Source organism: Gordionus sp. m RMFG-2023, chromosome 1, assembly GCF_954871325.1.
Source record: "Gordionus sp. m RMFG-2023 chromosome 1, tfGorSpeb1-WG-v2, whole genome shotgun sequence".
NCBI lineage: Eukaryota > Metazoa > Nematomorpha > Gordioida > Chordodea > Parachordodidae > Gordionus > Gordionus sp. m RMFG-2023.
The window spans coordinates 45,850,025-45,869,925 of NC_088775.1; the positions used below are offsets into that span (position 1 = coordinate 45,850,025).

General features: G+C 26.4%; 1 protein-coding gene across 1 annotated transcript in view; it reads left to right on the forward strand.

The window, feature by feature from the left end:
• Window positions 1-6,696: 6,696 nt before the first annotated feature.
• LOC135927489 (ubiquitin-conjugating enzyme E2 G2-like) overlaps window positions 6,697-19,901 on the forward strand; it is a 48,161-nt gene continuing 34,956 nt past the window's right edge. The window contains exons 1-4 of the mRNA XM_065463500.1: window positions 6,697-6,785; window positions 6,831-6,912; window positions 6,953-7,071; window positions 7,113-7,253. Of these exons, the coding sequence (XP_065319572.1) occupies window positions 6,743-6,785; window positions 6,831-6,912; window positions 6,953-7,071; window positions 7,113-7,253 (385 nt within the window). The 5' untranslated portion in view covers window positions 6,697-6,742. The remainder of the gene's footprint in view (window positions 6,786-6,830; window positions 6,913-6,952; window positions 7,072-7,112; window positions 7,254-19,901) is intronic.

The window sequence follows — 19,901 nt, forward strand, 5'->3', positions numbered from 1 at the left end:
GTTCAAAAATAACGATTATGACAATTGTCACCCTGTAGTACATCTTCACTGAAATTTTAATTTAAAACATATTAACAATATCTATTTTTACCCATTTGCTTTAAAAAAAATTAAAAAAGTTCAATAATAACGATTATGACAATTGTCACTTCCCTGTAGTATATCTTCACTGAAATTTTAATTTAACATGTTAACAATATCTATTTTTCCCAAATGCTTTAAAAAAATTCAAAAAAGTTCAAAAATAACAATTATGACAATTGTCACTTTCCTGTAGTACATCTTCACTGAAATTTTAATTTAACATTTTAACAATATCTTCTTTTACCCATTTGCTTAAAAAAAATTTAAAAAGGTTCAAAAATAACGATTATGACAATTGTCACTTTCCTGTAGTACATCTTCACTGAAATTTTAATTTAACATATTAATAATATCTATTTTTACTCATTTGCTTTAAAAAAATTCAAAAAAGTTCAAAAATAACGATTATGACAATTGTCACTTCCCTGTAGTATATCTTCACTGAAATTTTAATTTAACATGTTAACAATATCTATTTTTACCCAAATGCTTTAAAATAATTCAAAAAAGTTCATAAATAACGATTATGACAATTGTCACTTTCCTGTAGTACATCTTCACTGAAATTTTAATTTAACATGTGAACAATATCTTCTTTTACCCATTTGCTTTAAAAAAATTTAAAAGGTTCAAAAATAACGATTATGACAATTGTCACTTTCCTGTAGTACATCTTCACTGAAATTTTAATTTAACATGTTAACAATATCTATTTTTACCTATTTGCTTTAAAAAAATTCAAAAAAGTTCAAAAATAACGATTATGACAATTGTCACTTTCCTGTAGTACATCTTCACTGAAATTTTAATTTAACATGTTAACAATATCTTCATTTACCCATATGCTTTAAAAAAATTTAAAAAGGTTCAAAAATAACGATTATGACAATTGTCACTTTCCTGTAGTACATCTTCACTGAAATTTTAATTTAACATGTCAACAATATCTATTTTACCCATTTGCTTTAAAAATTTTTTAAAAAGGTTCAAAAATAACGATTATGACAATTGTAACCCTGTAGTACATCTTCACTGAAATTTTAATTTAAAACATATTAACAATATCTATTTTTACCCATTTGCTTTAAAAAAAATTAAAGAAGTTCAATAATAACGATTATGACAATTGTCACTTCCCTGTAGTATATCTTCACTGAAATTTTAATTTAACATGTTAACAATATCTATTTTTCCCAAATGCTTTAAAAAAATTCAAAAAAGTTCAAAAATAACAATTATGACAATTGTCACTTTCCTGTAGTACATCTTCACTGAAATTTTAATTTAACATGTTAACAATATCTTCTTTTACCCATTTGCTTAAAAAAAATTTAAAAAGGTTCAAAAATAACGATTATGACAATTATCGCTTTCCTGTAGTACATCTTCACTGAAATTTTAATTTAACATGTTAACAATATCTATTTTTACCTATTTGCTTTAAAAAAATTCAAAAAAGTTCAAAAATAACGATTATGACAATTATCACTTTCCTGTAGTACATCTTCACTGAATATTTAATTTAACATGTTAACAATATCTTCATTTACCCATTTGCTTTAAAAAAATTTAAAAAGGTTCAAAAATAACGATTATGACAATTGTCACTTTCCTGTAGTACATCTTCACTGAAATTTAAATTTAACATGTTAACAATATCTATTTTACCCATTTGCTTTAAAAAATTTTTAAAAAGGTTCAAAAATAACGATTATGGTTGTCACCCTGTAGTACATCTTCACTGAAATTTTAATATAAAACATATTAACAATATCTATTTTTACCCATTTGCTTTAAAAAAATTAAAAAAGTTCAATAATAACGATTATGACAATTGTCACTTCCCTGTAGTATATCTTCACTGAAATTTTAATTTAACATGTTAACAATATCTATTTTTCCCAAATGCTTTAAAAAAATTCAAAAAAGTTCAAAAATAACAATTATGACAATTGTCAATTTCCTGTAGTACATCTTCACTGAAATTTTAATTTAACATGTTAACAATATCTTCTTTTACCCATTTGCTTTAAAAAATTTAAAAAGGTTCAAAAATAACGATTATGACAATTGTCACTTTCCTGTAGTACATCTTCACTGAAATTTTAATTTAACATGTTAACAATATCTATTTTTACCTATTTGCTTTAAAAAAATTCAAAAAAGTTCAAAAATAACGATTATGACAATTGTCACTTTCCTGTAGTACATCTTCACTGAAATTTTAATTTAACATGTTAACAATATCTTCATTTACCCATTTGCTTTAAAAAAATTTAAAAAGGTTCAAAAATAACGATTATGACAATTGTCACTTTCCTGTAGTACATCTTCACTGAAATTTTAATTTAACATGTCAACAATATCTATTTTACCCATTTGCTTTAAAAATTTTTTAAAAAGGTTCAAAAATAACGATTATGACAATTGTAACCCTGTAGTACATCTTCACTGAAATTTTAATTTAAAACATATTAACAATATCTATTTTTACCCATTTGCTTTAAAAAAAATTAAAGAAGTTCAATAATAACGATTATGACAATTGTCACTTCCCTGTAGTATATCTTCACTGAAATTTTAATTTAACATGTTAACAATATCTATTTTTCCCAAATGCTTTAAAAAAATTCAAAAAAGTTCAAAAATAACAATTATGACAATTGTCACTTTCCTGTAGTACATCTTCACTGAAATTTTAATTTAACATGTTAACAATATCTTCTTTTACCCATTTGCTTAAAAAAAATTTAAAAAGGTTCAAAAATAACGATTATGACAATTATCGCTTTCCTGTAGTACATCTTCACTGAAATTTTAATTTAACATGTTAACAATATCTATTTTTACCTATTTGCTTTAAAAAAATTCAAAAAAGTTCAAAAATAACGATTATGACAATTATCACTTTCCTGTAGTACATCTTCACTGAATATTTAATTTAACATGTTAACAATATCTTCATTTACCCATTTGCTTTAAAAAAATTTAAAAAGGTTCAAAAATAACGATTATGACAATTGTCACTTTCCTGTAGTACATCTTCACTGAAATTTAAATTTAACATGTTAACAATATCTATTTTACCCATTTGCTTTAAAAATTTTTTAAAAAGGTTCAAAAATAACGATTATGGCAATTGTCACCCTGTAGTACATCTTCACTGAAATTTTAATATAAAACATATTAACAATATCTATTTTTACCCATTTGCTTTAAAAAAATTAAAAAAGTTCAATAATAACGATTATGACAATTGTCACTTCCCTGTAGTATATCTTCACTGAAATTTTAATTTAACATGTTAACAATATCTATTTTTCCCAAATGCTTTAAAAAAATTCAAAAAAGTTCAAAAATAACAATTATGACAATTGTCAATTTCCTGTAGTACATCTTCACTGAAATTTTAATTTAACATGTTAACAATATCTTCTTTTACCCATTTGCTTTAAAAAATTTAAAAAGGTTCAAAAATAACGATTATGACAATTGTCACTTTCCTGTAGTACATCTTCACTGAAATTTTAATTTAACATGTTAACAATATCTATTTTTACCTATTTGCTTTAAAAAAATTCAAAAAAGTTCAAAAATACCGATTATGACAATTGTCACTTTCCTGTAGTACATCTTCACTGAAATTTTAATTTAACATATTAATAATATCTATTTTTACTCATTTGCTTTAAAAAAATTCAAAAAAGTTCAAAAATAACGATTATGACAATTGTCACTTCCCTGTAGTATATCTTCACTGAAATTTTAATTTAACATGTTAACAATATCTATTTTTACCCAAATGCTTTAAAATAATTCAAAAAAGTTCATAAATAACGATTATGACAATTGTCACTTTCCTGTAGTTCATCTTCACTGAAATTTTAATTTAACATGTTAACAATATCTTCTTTTACCCATTTGCTTTAAAAAAAATTAAAAGGTTCAAAAATAACGATTATGACAATTGTCACTTTCCTGTAGTACATCTTCACTGAAATTTTAATTTAACATGTTAACAATATCTATTTTTACCTATTTGCTTTAAAAAAATTCAAAAAATTACAAAAATAACGATTATGACAATTGTCACTTTCCTGTAGTACATCTTCACTGAAATTTTAATTTAACATGTTAACAATATCTTCATTTACCCATTTGCTTTAAAAAAATTTAAAAAGGTTCAAAAATAACGATTATGACAATTGTCAATTTCCTGTAGTATATCTTCACTGAAATTTTAATTTAACATGTTAACAATATCTATTTTTACCTATTTGCTTTAAAAAAATTCAAAAAAGTTCAAAAATAACGATTATGACAATTGTCACTTTCCTGTAGTACATCTTCACTGAAATTTTAATTTAACATGTTAACAATATCTTCATTTACCCATTTGCTTTAAAAAATTTTAAAAAGGTTCAAAAATAACGATTATGACAATTGTCACTTTCCTGTAGTACATCTTCGCTGAAATTTTAATTTAACATGTTAACAATATCTATTTTACCCATTTGCTTTAAAAAATTTTTAAAAAGGTTCAAAAATAACGATTATGACAATTGTCACCCTGTAGTACATCTTCACTGAAATTTTAATTTAAAACATATTAACAATATCTATTTTTACCCATTTGCTTTAAAAAAAATTAAAAAAGTTCAATAATAACGATTATGACAATTGTCACTTCCCTGTAGTATATCTTCACTGAAATTTTAATTTAACATGTTAACAATATCTATTTTTCCCAAATGCTTTAAAAAAATTCAAAAAAGTTCAAAAATAACAATTATGACAATTGTCACTTTCCTGTAGTACATCTTCACTGAAATTTTAATTTAACATTTTAACAATATCTTCTTTTACCCATTTGCTTAAAAAAAATTTAAAAAGGTTCAAAAATAACGATTATGACAATTGTCACTTTCCTGTAGTACATCTTCACTGAAATTTTAATTTAACATATTAATAATATCTATTTTTACTCATTAGCTTTAAAAATATTCAAAAATGTTCAAAAATAACGATTATGACAATTGTCACTTTCCTTTGGTTCATCTTCACTGAAATTTTAATTTAACATGTTAACAATATCTATGCTTTAAAAAAATTTTCAAAAATAACGATTATAACAATTGTCATTTTTCTATGGTACATCTTATTGAAATTTTATTTTTACATTTTAATATTAATAATTATAACCTATTTAATTTACGATATAATAAATCAAATAAGTTTAAAATAACGATTATTACAATTTCCACTTTTTTATGTTACTTACATTACATCTTCATTGAAATTATAATATAAACTTTTTTTTATATAAATTTTTTTTTACCCATATATGTCGAAAAAAGTTTAAAAAAATAACGATTAGGAAAATTGTCGATACATCTTTATTAAATTTTTATTTTAATTTAACATGCTTTGCTTACTAATCCATTTACTTCAAAAAATAATATCAAAAAAATAAAACATTATAAAATATAAAAATCTTTGAATATCGTTGATCTAAAATATTTTTAAATAAAAGATCTTCAAAAGATCTCGATCTTTGAAGATCGTTGCTCAAAATTTTTTAAAAGTAAAAGGTCTTCAAATTTTACGATCTTCAAAGATCTTGCTCAAATAATCTTCAAAGAAGATCTTTTGTACAACTCTGCTTTTGGCAGAATGTCAATTCTTTGATTTTTCAAAAATCTAATACATTCGCATTCAACAATGCTAATTGAAATTATTTTCTAAGCAACTTATGCAATAAAATAAATGGATCAAAAGATCCCCCTAACCTCAAACTCCAGCTCTGGCTCCTGAGTTTGAAAAAATAGCGAGTGTTTTTATGTAGAGGCAGCGTCTACATGAGCGGGAGAGGTAGGAACAGTTTGCATCCTATTTTTTTGAGGGGGTAGGAGGTAAGCTGTTTATTGGGGGTAGGATAAATTTTTTGGGGGGTTATCTATTAAATTTTGTGATGAAATAGGACAAAATTTATTGCTGTAAAAATTATACTTTTATTATAGTATTATTATAATACAATTCATCGACCAAATCTATATATTGCAAACAATCATACACATTGTTTTCCAAATAAACAATCCTTTTAAATGTAATTTAAAAGGTTTAGATATTTTAGCAAGCTCATAATGCCATAATAACTAATTCATTGTAAATAATGGAGGTTTTAATTGAATTGATTATCTAAAAAATAATTTATTTATAATCACAAAATATAGATAGTTGGTAGTAGATATAGATTAATTTAAGTTATCCTTTATAAATTCTTTGAAAAGAGTATCAATAAATAAATAGGTAAAAATAATGATAAAGAGACACCGCCGCAGAAGGTGGCGATTTTTAAGGGGGGTAGGCAAAGATTTTTTAAGGGGGTTTGCATCCAGTCAAAATCCTGTCATGTAGATGCTGTGTAGAGACCTAGACGCCCTCCCCGAGTTGCGCTTTAGCGGCTGCTTTTCAGTTATAATATTTTTTTACTATTTTGCTTTTAGCAAAAATATTAAATCATAATTTAAAAATCCATATTAATATGTAAGTGTATATTACAAAATAAATTGATCTTTTTAATATGTTCTGGACGTTGTTTAGCAATGGCTATTTACCCACCAACATCATATATCATTATTCCTTTTTAAACATACAGATGTCTGGATCTGCTTTAAGGAGATTGATGGCCGAATATAAGCGTATAAATAAAATTGTGATAATATAAAGATTGATATTCATAATAGAATTAACTATAAACCCTCCAGAAGGGATTATTGCAGGCCCTGTTACAGAAGATGATTTTTTTGAATGGGAAGCACTTATAATGTAATTTAATCTATATATTAAGATCAATTTTTTTTATTAGTGGACCACAGGGAACACCTTTTGAAGGTGGAGTTTTTCCAACCAAACTATTTTTTCCAACTGACTATCCACTAAGTCCCCCTAAAATGATTTTCACATGTGATATGTTCCACCCAAACAGTTATATCACATGATGTGATTCTAAATAATTTTTATTATAGTTTATAAAGATGGTAAAGTGTGCATATCAATATTACATACACCTGGAGATGATCCTATGGGGTATGAATCTAGTTCTGAAAGATGGAGCCCAGTTCAGAGCATAGAAAAAATTCTTCTATCTGTTATTAGTATGTTGGCTGGTAAATATAATTTTCATTTTATTACAGAGGTTTACACTTTAATTTATTGTATAATTGTCAAAGCAATTAATTTTTATTTATATTATTTTGTAATATAATATAGGCTTAGACCAAAATAAAATGAAAAAAACACAATACACCAATAAAAAAAAGTCATGCAGAGAACTAACGACAAAAATATAAAACAAGCAATTTTAAAAATCAGGAAATTGTTTTGAATTATAATTAAAATTTTAAATATATTTTTTAAGTAAAATAATTAAAAAATGGGAAAAAATATATTAAGGAGAAATAATAATATATAAAAAAAATACCTAAAACTCATTATAGTTAATTCCAAGTGGACATGTAAAACTATACCTGGTTTAATAATATTAATTATAACAGACTGATGATTCATTTAATACATTACATAAATTGAAGTCAACTTACCTCCATATGTTGAATAATTCATGGACATTTCACATGCCGTTAAACATTGAATGGTACCTGAAAATTTTGTTGTCACATAAATATCACAATGTCACTTTAGCCAAATCCCATCACCAATTTACTTTAATTTTGGATTTTAAATCTTTTCCCTCATCATAATTAAGAGGTAGTCATATTTGTTCATATCGATGAACTATCTGTATCCTTGGTATCCTGATCTTTAATTCAGGCATCTACTTCTTTAGGGTATCTACTTAATATATTTTGATGACCACATTTAGGTCTTTATACTTGGTAACCTAATCTTTAATATGGACACCAACTACTCGATAAGGTATCTTATTATTATATTTCAATGAACCATCTATAGTCTAATCTTTGTACTTAGTAACCCAATCTTAATTATAGGCACCTATTCTTGGGGTACTATGGTTGTTAGCCCATATCTTTATATTTTTCATAACATTTATCATAATGCTAAGTCCAATATCTCCTTATTTTTTTACATTACAACCAAACAAATATCAATAACCAGGTTTTCATAAGTATAAATTTATTACATATATCTTTTATCGTCACCATCAATAGATTATCATATATCTCTAAATCTCCATGGTGTTTTTCCCATTGTTTTACTATATTCAATTCATTATAGGGTCATTCCATGACAAATCAACCACAATTCGGCTGACCCCCTTCGAATTTTTTAATATTTGGTTAGCAAAGAAAGGTTAGTGTAGTTTAGAAATAGCCAAAATTTTAGCCTCGTAACATTTATACTTTTGGAGATATTAATTAGGGTTCAAATACGGAAAAATGACGTATTTTTACCATTATCTGTCTTCATTTAATTAAGCATATCTTAAAAACTACATAATTGTTAATAATAAATTTAATATCAAAATTACGTACAAAGATTCTACTTTCAGATAAAAAGGTATTTTTTATTCTTTTTCCAATTTCCGGTTATTTTATTTAATATGCAAGGACTAAAAACTATTTTTTGGAAATAATACGACCTTCAATTTTAAAAAAAATTTATTAGACATTACTAAACTCTTCCTTTACATTTATAAAAAAAAATTGGTCTGGGACGCGGCCCTCTTCATTATATTTAGAAAAGTGTATAAATATTTTCCCGAAATTAGGCGTCTTTGTATAAAATTATATATTAATCAGTTTTTAATAGTTTTTCTTTAACTATTTGATATAATTTAAAGGATTATTCATCTTGTAAGTGAAAATAACAAATGGTGCTTTCATTCAATTATGGAAATTGTGTATCGATAAAAGAAATTCAATTTATTACTTTAAAATTTATTATAAAATTTTTTGCCTATATAACATATATTTATATTTAATGAATATTAATAAAATATATTCAACCAAGTTTAAAGTTCTTGAATATATGAATCAGAATCTTGTGCATTTCATATATGGCCCCCTAAATATTAAAAATAATTGATATAATATAAATTTTAAAATCTAATATATATCTCACTTTTAAAAGATTCTAATTTTTCAGTAGTGCATTTACTTTCTTATGATGACAATGTATAACTATGGCCAGTAGCAGTTAACGATGAAACTAATGTTAAGATATGACATTTTGGAAAGTAAAGAGTGTCATCTAGTGATCTGCATCGGGCCTAATTTTTCAAGCCTGGCCCGGCTAGAAATTTTTTTTAAAAAGTTTTGCCGGCCCGAATTCTAATCCAACCCGAATTTATTTAAATATAGAAATTAATTTTTAGAATTACTCAAAATAAAAGACATATGTTATATTGTGAGTTTCAATAAATAAAATCAATTTTTATTTTACATAAAAAATTCAATATAAAATTGATAAATTTAAATATATTTAAAAAAATTTCCAAGGTCCGACCCGACCAGGCTTGAATTTTTTTAAAAATATTAGGCCCGGCCCGAACCCGATTATTTTAAATAAAATTAGGCCCGAAGCTCGTTGGAGCCGGGCCCAACTTTGCAGATCTCTAGTGTCATCTATACTTGGAAATGTAAAGGAATTAGAAGGTTTGGATGGGTATAAAAACCTTATATATATATTTCTTACTGCTTTTGATTTTTCCCTAAAACAAAGGCTAACCACCAAATCATAAACAAGTGTTTGAAAATCTTTCTCTGAGTAATAGTTCTTCGGAATCATAATTTTTTTGGGTCATATATTCAAAATATATGCCATAAATATTTTCTTTAGCAAACTTGTACAATTCATATGATGTGATTATTTGCTTTGAGTAAGGCCTTTGTAAACTAGTTATAGAGGCTAATCTTTTAACAGTGCCACCAATCCCATTACAAACACTTTTCCCGTGTGCTGTAGCAGAAAAATGTCATTCCACCCCTACCCCTAAATCCATCTCATCATGGTAAATATGTAAATTTTTTACGATTTTTATACTGTGCAGCGGATCCATCGAAAAAATAAAAATTTTTATTTGACAGAAATTTTATTAATTTAAAAATTTACCAATGTTTTTTGGAAATAATGTACCGCTATTGTATAGTGTTGGAATGATTCGGATATCATTACATAATTTAGGTAATAAATATTGGCAAAGTTATCTTTATAATATATAACAAAAGGGTGGATGAACAGTGGATTGAGCCCTATTCCAATGATAACTTTGTACTTCATCCTGAAGTATAAAGCTATAGTTTTCTAAAAACCACATAAAATTAAATATTGGCCTTCGTATAAGTTCAATTTTAGATTGTTTTAATACAACGATTGCTGCTTTGAAATAAAAGAATGGGGTAATAAAGATTCGATTTTTTCCAAAAAGGCATTGATAAATTCATCTACTGGTTTGGTTATTGTTTCAAGAGTGGTTCTATCTACGGATAGCCATTATTTGTATGTTATAAATTTGATGTCCATAGAACAAGATATTTCTATTTGATCTCGTAAATGTGTTGACCCTGGTCAATTATCACATTTGCCCATATAAATTTATTTAATTGATTGAAACACTCATTTATTGTTATTCTTATTTACAAGTAAGGGTATGCCGATTTAGAAAATCCGATATAATATTTATATTGTTTTGGATTTTTTATGATGATAATACTTTTATTTTGTATATAATAATTTCATTATAATAATAAATTCATATTTGTAATATTTTAAAAATATCAAATTATTTAAAAAAATTGAGTATCGAAAATTTTGATATTATTTTTGGCGTCATATATGAAATGCACAAGATTTCATATATTTAAGAACTCGAAACTTGGTTGGACATATTTTATTAATATTCATTATTAGCAAAAAATTTTATAATAAATTATAAATATAATAAATTGAATTTCTTTTATCGATAAACAATTTCTATAATTGAATGAAAGCCCTATTTATTGTTATTATCATTTACAAGATGAATAATCCTTTAAATTATATCAAATAGTTTACGAAAATCCATTAAAAACTGATTAATATATAATTTTATACAAAGACGCCCCCTTTCGGGAAAATATTTATACACTTTTCTAAACATTTTTATCGATTTTGAGAATGAAGATGGCCACGTTCCACACCAATTTTTTTTTATAAATATAAAGGAAGAGTTTAGTAATATCTACTAAATTTTTTAAAAATATTGAGGTCGTATTATTTACAAAAAATCGTTTTTAGTCCTTGCATATTAAATAAAATGACCGGAAATTGGATAAAATATAAAAAATATACTTTTATCTGAAAGTATAATCTTTGTACGTAATTTTGATATTAATATTGTTATTTACAAATATGTAGTTTTTAAGATATGCTTAATTGAATGAAGGCAGATAATGGTAAAAATACGTCATTTTGCCACTTTGAACCCAATATAAATGTTACGAGGCTAAAATTTTGGCTATTTCTTAACTACATTAACCTTGATTACCAAATTTTAAAAAAATCAAAGGGTACGGCCGAAAATTTCATTTTTTTGCTCATTTGACATGGAATGACCCTATAATAAGATTTCGTATCATTACCACACACTCAGTTACAAAATGATATTCATCAGCAAATCTTTTTCATATTTAATAATTATCATGTCTCATTTGTTATTTAGATCACCATTCTATTTTAATCATAGACTTATATTAATATAGACTGCTCAACGATAAAAAAAATGTCTTTAAAATAATTAACATCTTGAAAATAGCAACCTTTATTTTCACTTTTTATATAATTTTATTATAAAATAAAGTCAAATACGTGATTGATTTAATATAAGAAAATAAGCAATAAAGTTTACTATAATGCCAGGTTTTACAATGGTGTCCCGGTGTATCATCTTGTTGAGGTTTGAATATAAATTAGAGGTCTGCATTGGGTGGATTTTTGAACCATAAGCCCACCCACCCAATATTTTGGCTGCATTCAATGTGGAGACGGATCCGTTTTTTACATCCGTTCCATCAAAAGTCAATCTCATTAAAAATGATATATATTGATTTTCATTTTTAAAAAATTATACGTAACGTTATAACGCTCTATAAAATTTGCCAGATCAAAAAGTCAAAATGTTTTGATCTCAAAATTTGCAGGATCCGTTTTTAAGATAAAAGGTATCGGAACGGATGCACTATGAACATATATAACATTTTTAATGAGATTGACTTTTGACGGAACGGATGTAAAAAATGGTCCGTCTCCACTTTGAATGCAGCCTTAAAAAAATTTAACCCGCCCACCCAGCCCACCCATAGTTTTCAAAAAAATATACCTGCCCATTTGTCTAAAATTTCTTACCCACCCACCCACCCATTAGTCTAAACCCGCCCATCCATTAGTCTAAACCCGCCCATCCATTATTTATAAAAAAAATTTAACCCAAGCCTGCTATTATAAAATTTAATTATATTTTTTAATTTTTTAAGCATTTAATAAAAATATCTCAGCATTACACCTCTACAGGAATATAATTATGCAAATTACAATATTAAGCATAAAAAATATTGAATTTAAATTATGTATAATTTATTTGATCAAATATAATACTTATGAAAAGATATAAATATAAAGATATTATATGTAATTATAATGCAAAAATAATAATGAATCGACATTTTCGGAATCTAACAAATTCTACTTTGTTCTAAAAACCTTCCAGCAATGCTAAATTCCTGTTCAGAAGAAGTACTAGTTGGAATTGCCAATATATTTCTTATTAATCTTGATAGCTTTGGCAAATCTTTTTCTTGTTGTTTCCACCAAAGCAGTTTTAAATATACAAAAGAGTTTTTGTGATACCAAAAAAGGACATTTTAATATTTAATATCCAAAAAGTTCATAATAACCATTTTTTAATAATATTAACTTAAATTATTTTAAATTTTTTTAGCCCAACCACTCATTGCTTAAGTTTCTTAACCCGCCCACTCTCGCCCATAGTGTAAAAAATCTTTTAACCCACCCACTTGGAAAGCTAAAAAATAAAAAAAATATACTATGTAAATTAATTTTATTACATTTTACAATAAACTTCTTACATCTGATTTAGTTTTTAGATTTTATAATATAAAATGACATAAATTTAAAATTCATATAATTTTTTATGGAAGAATAGATAAAATACAAAATGTAAGAAAAATTAAAAATAAACAGGATTATTTTATATAATGAAAAAAATAATTATTGCCCTAATTAGTAATATTATATATAATAAATTATATCAAATTTTATAATATTTATTTTTAAAATTCTTTTCTCACAAAATGATGAAATAATGTGTTTTTATATCTACAGATTAAGAGATTAATTAAAATTTAGAAATAACTTGATTAAACATGTGTTTTGCCAAATCTGGTAAAATATACATGTTAGATAACACATGATATTTTAACATAAGGGCAGCCATTTTATGTTTTGTGTTTTTATTCAAGGGCCTGAAGAATTTGTTATTAAACATATGCTTGTGACACTAGATGAGGGATATATAAACCCCTTGTTATTACTATTAATAATTAATATAAAAATCATCTGGATATTTTATTAATGCTTTAATATAAGTCAAACAATTGACCTTATTTTAACTTATTTCTGACAATGCACTCAGATATATAATAGTTGATATCTACAATTAATGACAGTTTGTTTATATTTAAAACTTCATCAGAGTCTATAATTATGCAATCTTTAGAAGCCAAATATATGGGCCCTTTAGATTTAGTATATAAACCTCTTAATTTGTTAATGAAATAATTAAAAATAATGACTATCATCTAAATAATAAAGTGTCTTATTTTTTTTTAGTATTATTTGAATCTAGAGGTTCCAAGCGTGTAGTCAAGAGTATTTGAATCTAGAGGTTCCAAGCGTGTAGTCAAGAGGAGATTTCCTTCCCTATTACAAGAAATGTAAACATCACTATAAGCAAGAATTAGAAAGGAAATAACTTTCAAAATAACTATTATAATTCAAAATTTTAAAAAAAATGGAAAAAATTATTTTAATGAAAATCTAATATAGCCAAAGGCCTACAATAAGTGGAGCTATATATCTCCAATAAATTTTTTTGGGAACACCCCAGCTATTAGTGCCCCCCCCCCACAATATCCCGGATATGCTTATGAAAGGTTCTAAAATATTGTAGAGGATAAAAAGAGCTTATAGTAGTCACTCCTATAAGAATTATAATATAATTATGGATGTATAACACCTTTATAAATTTATTTGGTAGTGCATTTTTAAATGAATCTTGTTATCGATACATCTTCTAAAAATGAATCTAGATACAGATATAGATACACCATTTAAAAATGTATCTATAAGCAGATACAATTTTTCCCATACTTATATACAGAGTTAGCCGTTCTCGAATAAAAACTCTTATTACGAGAGCACAAAATATGTAAACAAGATAATAATAAAAATATCAATACCTAGACATGTGCGTCGACAGCATTATCGGTGGCGGCGTTTTTTTTCAAACGATCGGCTGGCGGCGGCGAATCGACTTACACGCCCACAAAAATCTGGAGCGGTGTCAAATATTTTTATAACTTAAATTTTTTAATTATTATAAATTCATTGGAAACACTTTTAAAATAAAATTGCTTTATTATGTTTATTTATAACTAATTTAATTATTTTATTAAGTTATAAATCATGTATAAATATTATTTTATTTAGATTTATAGGACATAAAGATGATCTCTTATTGTTCAGAGTAAGCTCAGCTATGGAAAATAAACGCTCGCTGGGTGTGCTCGTAGCTGGAACGCACAGGACCTTTCTAGCTAATATTGAAAGTTTAGGAAGATCCAATGCTCTTATCTTCCAAAAATTAAAGACATCTTTTATCTCTAAATTATAAGGCGAAAATAATGAATAACTCTTTTTCTAGACTAGTTAAATAGTCTTATTGTTCCAGTTTATTGTTATGAATAGATGAATGTTTCGTAGCCAATGACTTAAGATAATCGAATTCTGAAGCAACTTCCGTCGTTTCACATTCAGTTAATTCGTCCGTGTATGGCAACAGAGAGGTAGCGTGTTGACAGAAATTGCACTTGAGTAATATTTTTTCTTTAAATATTCATTTACTATGTTTATAAATTGAAAATGAGGATCCAAAAGTGCTCCTAGCACTTAAGTAAAAAAAATAAAACAAAGTAATAATATAAAAGAAACTAATTTATGTATTTTATAATACTACCTGAAGATCGGTTATTGGAAATCTATTATCAAATTTAGTAAGCATATTTTGTTTAAGGGATGCTATGGGAGAACTATCATATTCTTTTACAATTAAATGATTTTTAATTTCACTACGAAATAATAAGGATAAATTTTTAGTAACTCCTTTTTTGGACGGATAAAAATTCAACAGTTTTTTTGAAAGTTTTTGGCATATTGTACAATTTATTATATTTTTAATTGTATTAATATATTTTGTACTTCAGTTTATATATATTTTACAAATCAATTTAAATACATCAATTAATAATCATACACAATTAGCAATATATGAATACAGTTAATCATTATTAAGTAACATTGAGGTTAATTGATTCTATTACATCTATTCTCTCCTTTTTGGGCTCTCGATTTGAAACGGTTTTTCTTATCCGTTTTGGATAACGACTAATTGTACTTTCGTTTTCCACCGCTGGTTGATCTGTAATGTCGATTTCAATCTTATCATTTATGCTGTATTTTTGGTTATTGAGTCTTGTATCGGATCAATTCTTTGGCCATCGGAGTCTTGTGATCAATGTCTTTGGTCATCGAGTCTTGTATAGGATCACTTTCATTCATTCATGGTGTAGTTTGCATCGTTTCTCCTTCTCTTCCTTCCTCTCTATTTTTTAAATCGGAATCGTCGAATCGATGTTTTAACTGATTAATATGCCTTCTCCATAACCCTAATTTAGTCTCAGCTAAAAACGTCATTGGTCCTGTTCTTTTAACGAGATACCTGGTATCCAAATATCTATTTTTAAAATCTTGCATATATTTTCTCATATATATTTTAAAAAAAACCTGATAACTGGGGTCTGTATGGATGCGAATAAATTGGGTTTATTAATTGTAAGGGTCCATATGGGTTGAAATTTAAGCATAATTGAACTTGGTGATTGTTTTGTGGTTATTTGTGGAATATTTTGATAATTAAAAACACAATCTTATTTTGTTTTTAAAAAACTCTTAAAAGCTTGTACTAACCTCTCCGCTTCTCCGTTAGTTCTTGGGTGGTAAGGGGCACTATGCACATTTCTAATTGCTTATTGTTTGCAAAATATATTGAATTCTCTACTTTGAAATGGGGGCCCATTATCCGTAACAATAGTATTGGGGTAACCGAAAATAGCAAAAAGTTTTAACAATATTTTACTTACTTCAGTAAAATCATTTGTCGATAGTTTTTGTATTTCAGACCATTTACTAAAATTTTCCGTTAATTGGTCCGGCAAAATTGAATTCTTCCCCATGGTTTATTTGTGGAGAACCATTTCCTTATGATCGTTTTACCGCTAGGGTTATTTGTTTGACATAATTCACAATTCTTACCGTGTAATTTAATATCTTCGTTAATATTAGGGCACCAAACGTTCTCTTGGGCCATTAATTTTGTTTTAGTATAATCCTGGCCCCATATGTAAAAAAGACAATATATTTACTTGTAATTTTTTTGGAATTATGGTTCTTGATTCCCATAATACACACCTTGCCTCTGTCGTGAGTTAATTTCGGTGCTGGAAAAACGTAGAGTTTCCTCATTATTTTCGGCCACCCAGTTGTAATGTAACGTATAGTACCGGGTCATTTCTTGTGTGTGTTATATCTAACGCTGAAATAAATTGTGGAGCATTCGATAATATTAAATTAATATCTAACTCTTCCCAAGCAGATAGTTTACCGTCAATTGGGAAACGTGAAAGTGTATCCGCTTTGCTATTTTTTTCGTTCCTCGAAACTGCAATTCACAATCATAATTTGCTAGTAGTATTGGCCATCTTACTAATCTTGACGACATATTTGTTATTCCTCTATGTGGGTTACATAACGAGATAAGTGGTTTATGATTAGTGGTTTTTAAAAATGATTCCCAATTAAATATTGTTTAAATTTAATTAATCCAAATATGATTGCTAAAGCCTCACTCTCTATCTGACTGTAATTTATTCGGCAGCATTTAATGTTCTAGAAGAATCCAACCGGCTTTTCTTCGTTGTTAATTTTATGAGATAGCTGATTCTATTCCATATTGCAACGCGTCAGCAGCTAGAATTATCGGCTTTTTCGGATTATAATGCGTTAAAAATTTTTCTGATATTAATTTTTAAAATTTATTTACTGTTTTATTATCTGTCCATTTCTATGCCACATTTTTCCTTAGAATTATATATAACGGAGTGGCAATATTCGAAAAATTGCTTATAAATTTTTGGTAATAATTAATTATACCGATTAAAGCTTGTAATTCTTTAACGTTTTTTAGGTAACGGTGCGTCTAAAATCGCATTGGCATTCTTATTTGTTGTTGTGATACCCTCCTTTCTAATGGTAGAACACCTAAGAATTCAATCTTTTCTTTTAAAAATTTACATTTTTTTAGATTTAATTTCATACCGTTTATTTCTAACGTTTTTAATACATTTATCAATTTTTTTTATGAATCTCAATTGATTCCCCAGTAATTATTATATCGTCCAAATATACCGCTACCCTAGGTAGTACTTTTTATAACGAGTCCATTGCTTGTTGAAAAATGGCTGGCGCTGAGGCTACCCCAAACGGAAGTCGATTCAATCTTGGCGTGTTGACCACTAACAGTTTTTTGTCTCCTCATCTATGATATTTGAAAATACGCTTCTGATAAATCTAATACCATATATTTTTTAATACCTAATATGGCTAATAATTCATTAATTCTGGGTATAGGATATTTATCAATCAAAATATTTGTCTTAACCTCGATCACCGCAAATTCGTAAGGATCCATCTTTTTTAGTACAGACACGATCGGCGAAACGATATATAGTATTTTAGTTTTTCTATAACTTCCATGAATTCCAGTGATTGTAATTCCGTTTCTAGTTTTTTATCTTCCACGAAAATGGTATTGGTCAGCTTTTAAGATATTGAAAATTTGGGTTGGGTTTTACCGATAAACTCGCTCTAAACTTTTTCAGTAAACCTAATTTCTTATTATAATTAATGGGTAATATACATTTACTAGAATATCGATCATTACATTATTATAAGATTTTAAAATAATATACGTTTTTGTTACTGGTATTTTTAAACAGTAAATGTCTCCTATATCAAAATGGAGACTGCCCATCCTACGTCAGTTAAAAAATTAATATATATTTTATATCAATAATTTTACCTCAAATTTGTCCTGCGACTCCTCTGGAGAATCCCAATCCTCAAAACTTTCTTGTCCCTTTTTTGGGGCATCTATCGTTCAAATATATTCTTTCTTACCACGATTCCTTCTGCATACTTTCTGTAAATGCCCTTATATGACAATTATGAGAAATTGCATTTATATTTGGGCACTTTGGTTTTATATGGTTTTCTAATCTACAATAATAACAAATAATTTATGATACTGGTTTGTATTTGATACTGCTCCCTTGTCGCTGTTTTTGCAATTTTATTTATCTCCTTTCCTGCAGATATGGAAATCATTTCCGTTGTCTCCATTGAGGTAGCGATTTGTGCAGCCCTTTCCTATGTCAAGCCTGGCATGTTGATTAATTTTATTAATATTTTTTCATAGTAATTCCCTACACTAATTTAACCCGCAATACTATATTATACACTCTAAAATCACACATATTTGATTTTATCTTTAATTTATTTATATATTCTGTAATAGTTTCTCCTTTTCCTTGTTCCGTTTTGAAAAAATAATATCCCTCCAGCATAAAATTAGTTTTCTTAGAGTAATAATTTTTTAAAAGTTTAATTACATCTAATGCCTTTGACAAACACAAAGTAAATAATTTTGAATAAACTTCTAGTCCAATTTGCTAATAAAAACAATTTTTTTTCTTCTATTTTGGCGATTTTAAAGAGGATTCGATCTTTGATACATAAACTTCCATCTTGCACTCTTTTATATTAAACAATATTTGAAACTGCACCAATGACATATTGTACAATATTATATTTTGTACTTGAGTTTATATATCTTTTACAAATCAATCTAAATACGTATACACAATTAACTATATATTTGAATTTAATTAATCATATTATTAATTGCCTTTGAGGTTAATTGTTTTATTACAGTTTTAAGAAAATTTAATAGTTCATTACCCAAATCCCAATCGGAGTTAAATAATCTGAGATCCGGGTTCTCCATTCTATTTAATAGAATATTTATAGGATTTTTGTTATTGCCACTCTCCAGCATTATTAAAATACTATGCCAACGTGTCGGCACATTTAATTTTAAAGTTTTATGTTTTTTCGATTTTTGCAGAGTTGTTAAAGTAGCGCGCTAACATTTTTGGTAGCTATTACTAATAGCGGGCTACTTTTTTGTAATTATTTAATTTTTTAGCGCGCTACTTTTTTTGAAAGTAGCTAGGTAGCCACTACTTCGCTACCTTTAAAAAATATAATGAAGGTAAGTATAAACATGAAAATTTAAATATAATACCATAATTAATTATAATTTTTATGATTTATTATTTAATTTTGAAATTGAAATATAGTAATTTATATTTTCATTTGTATTATAA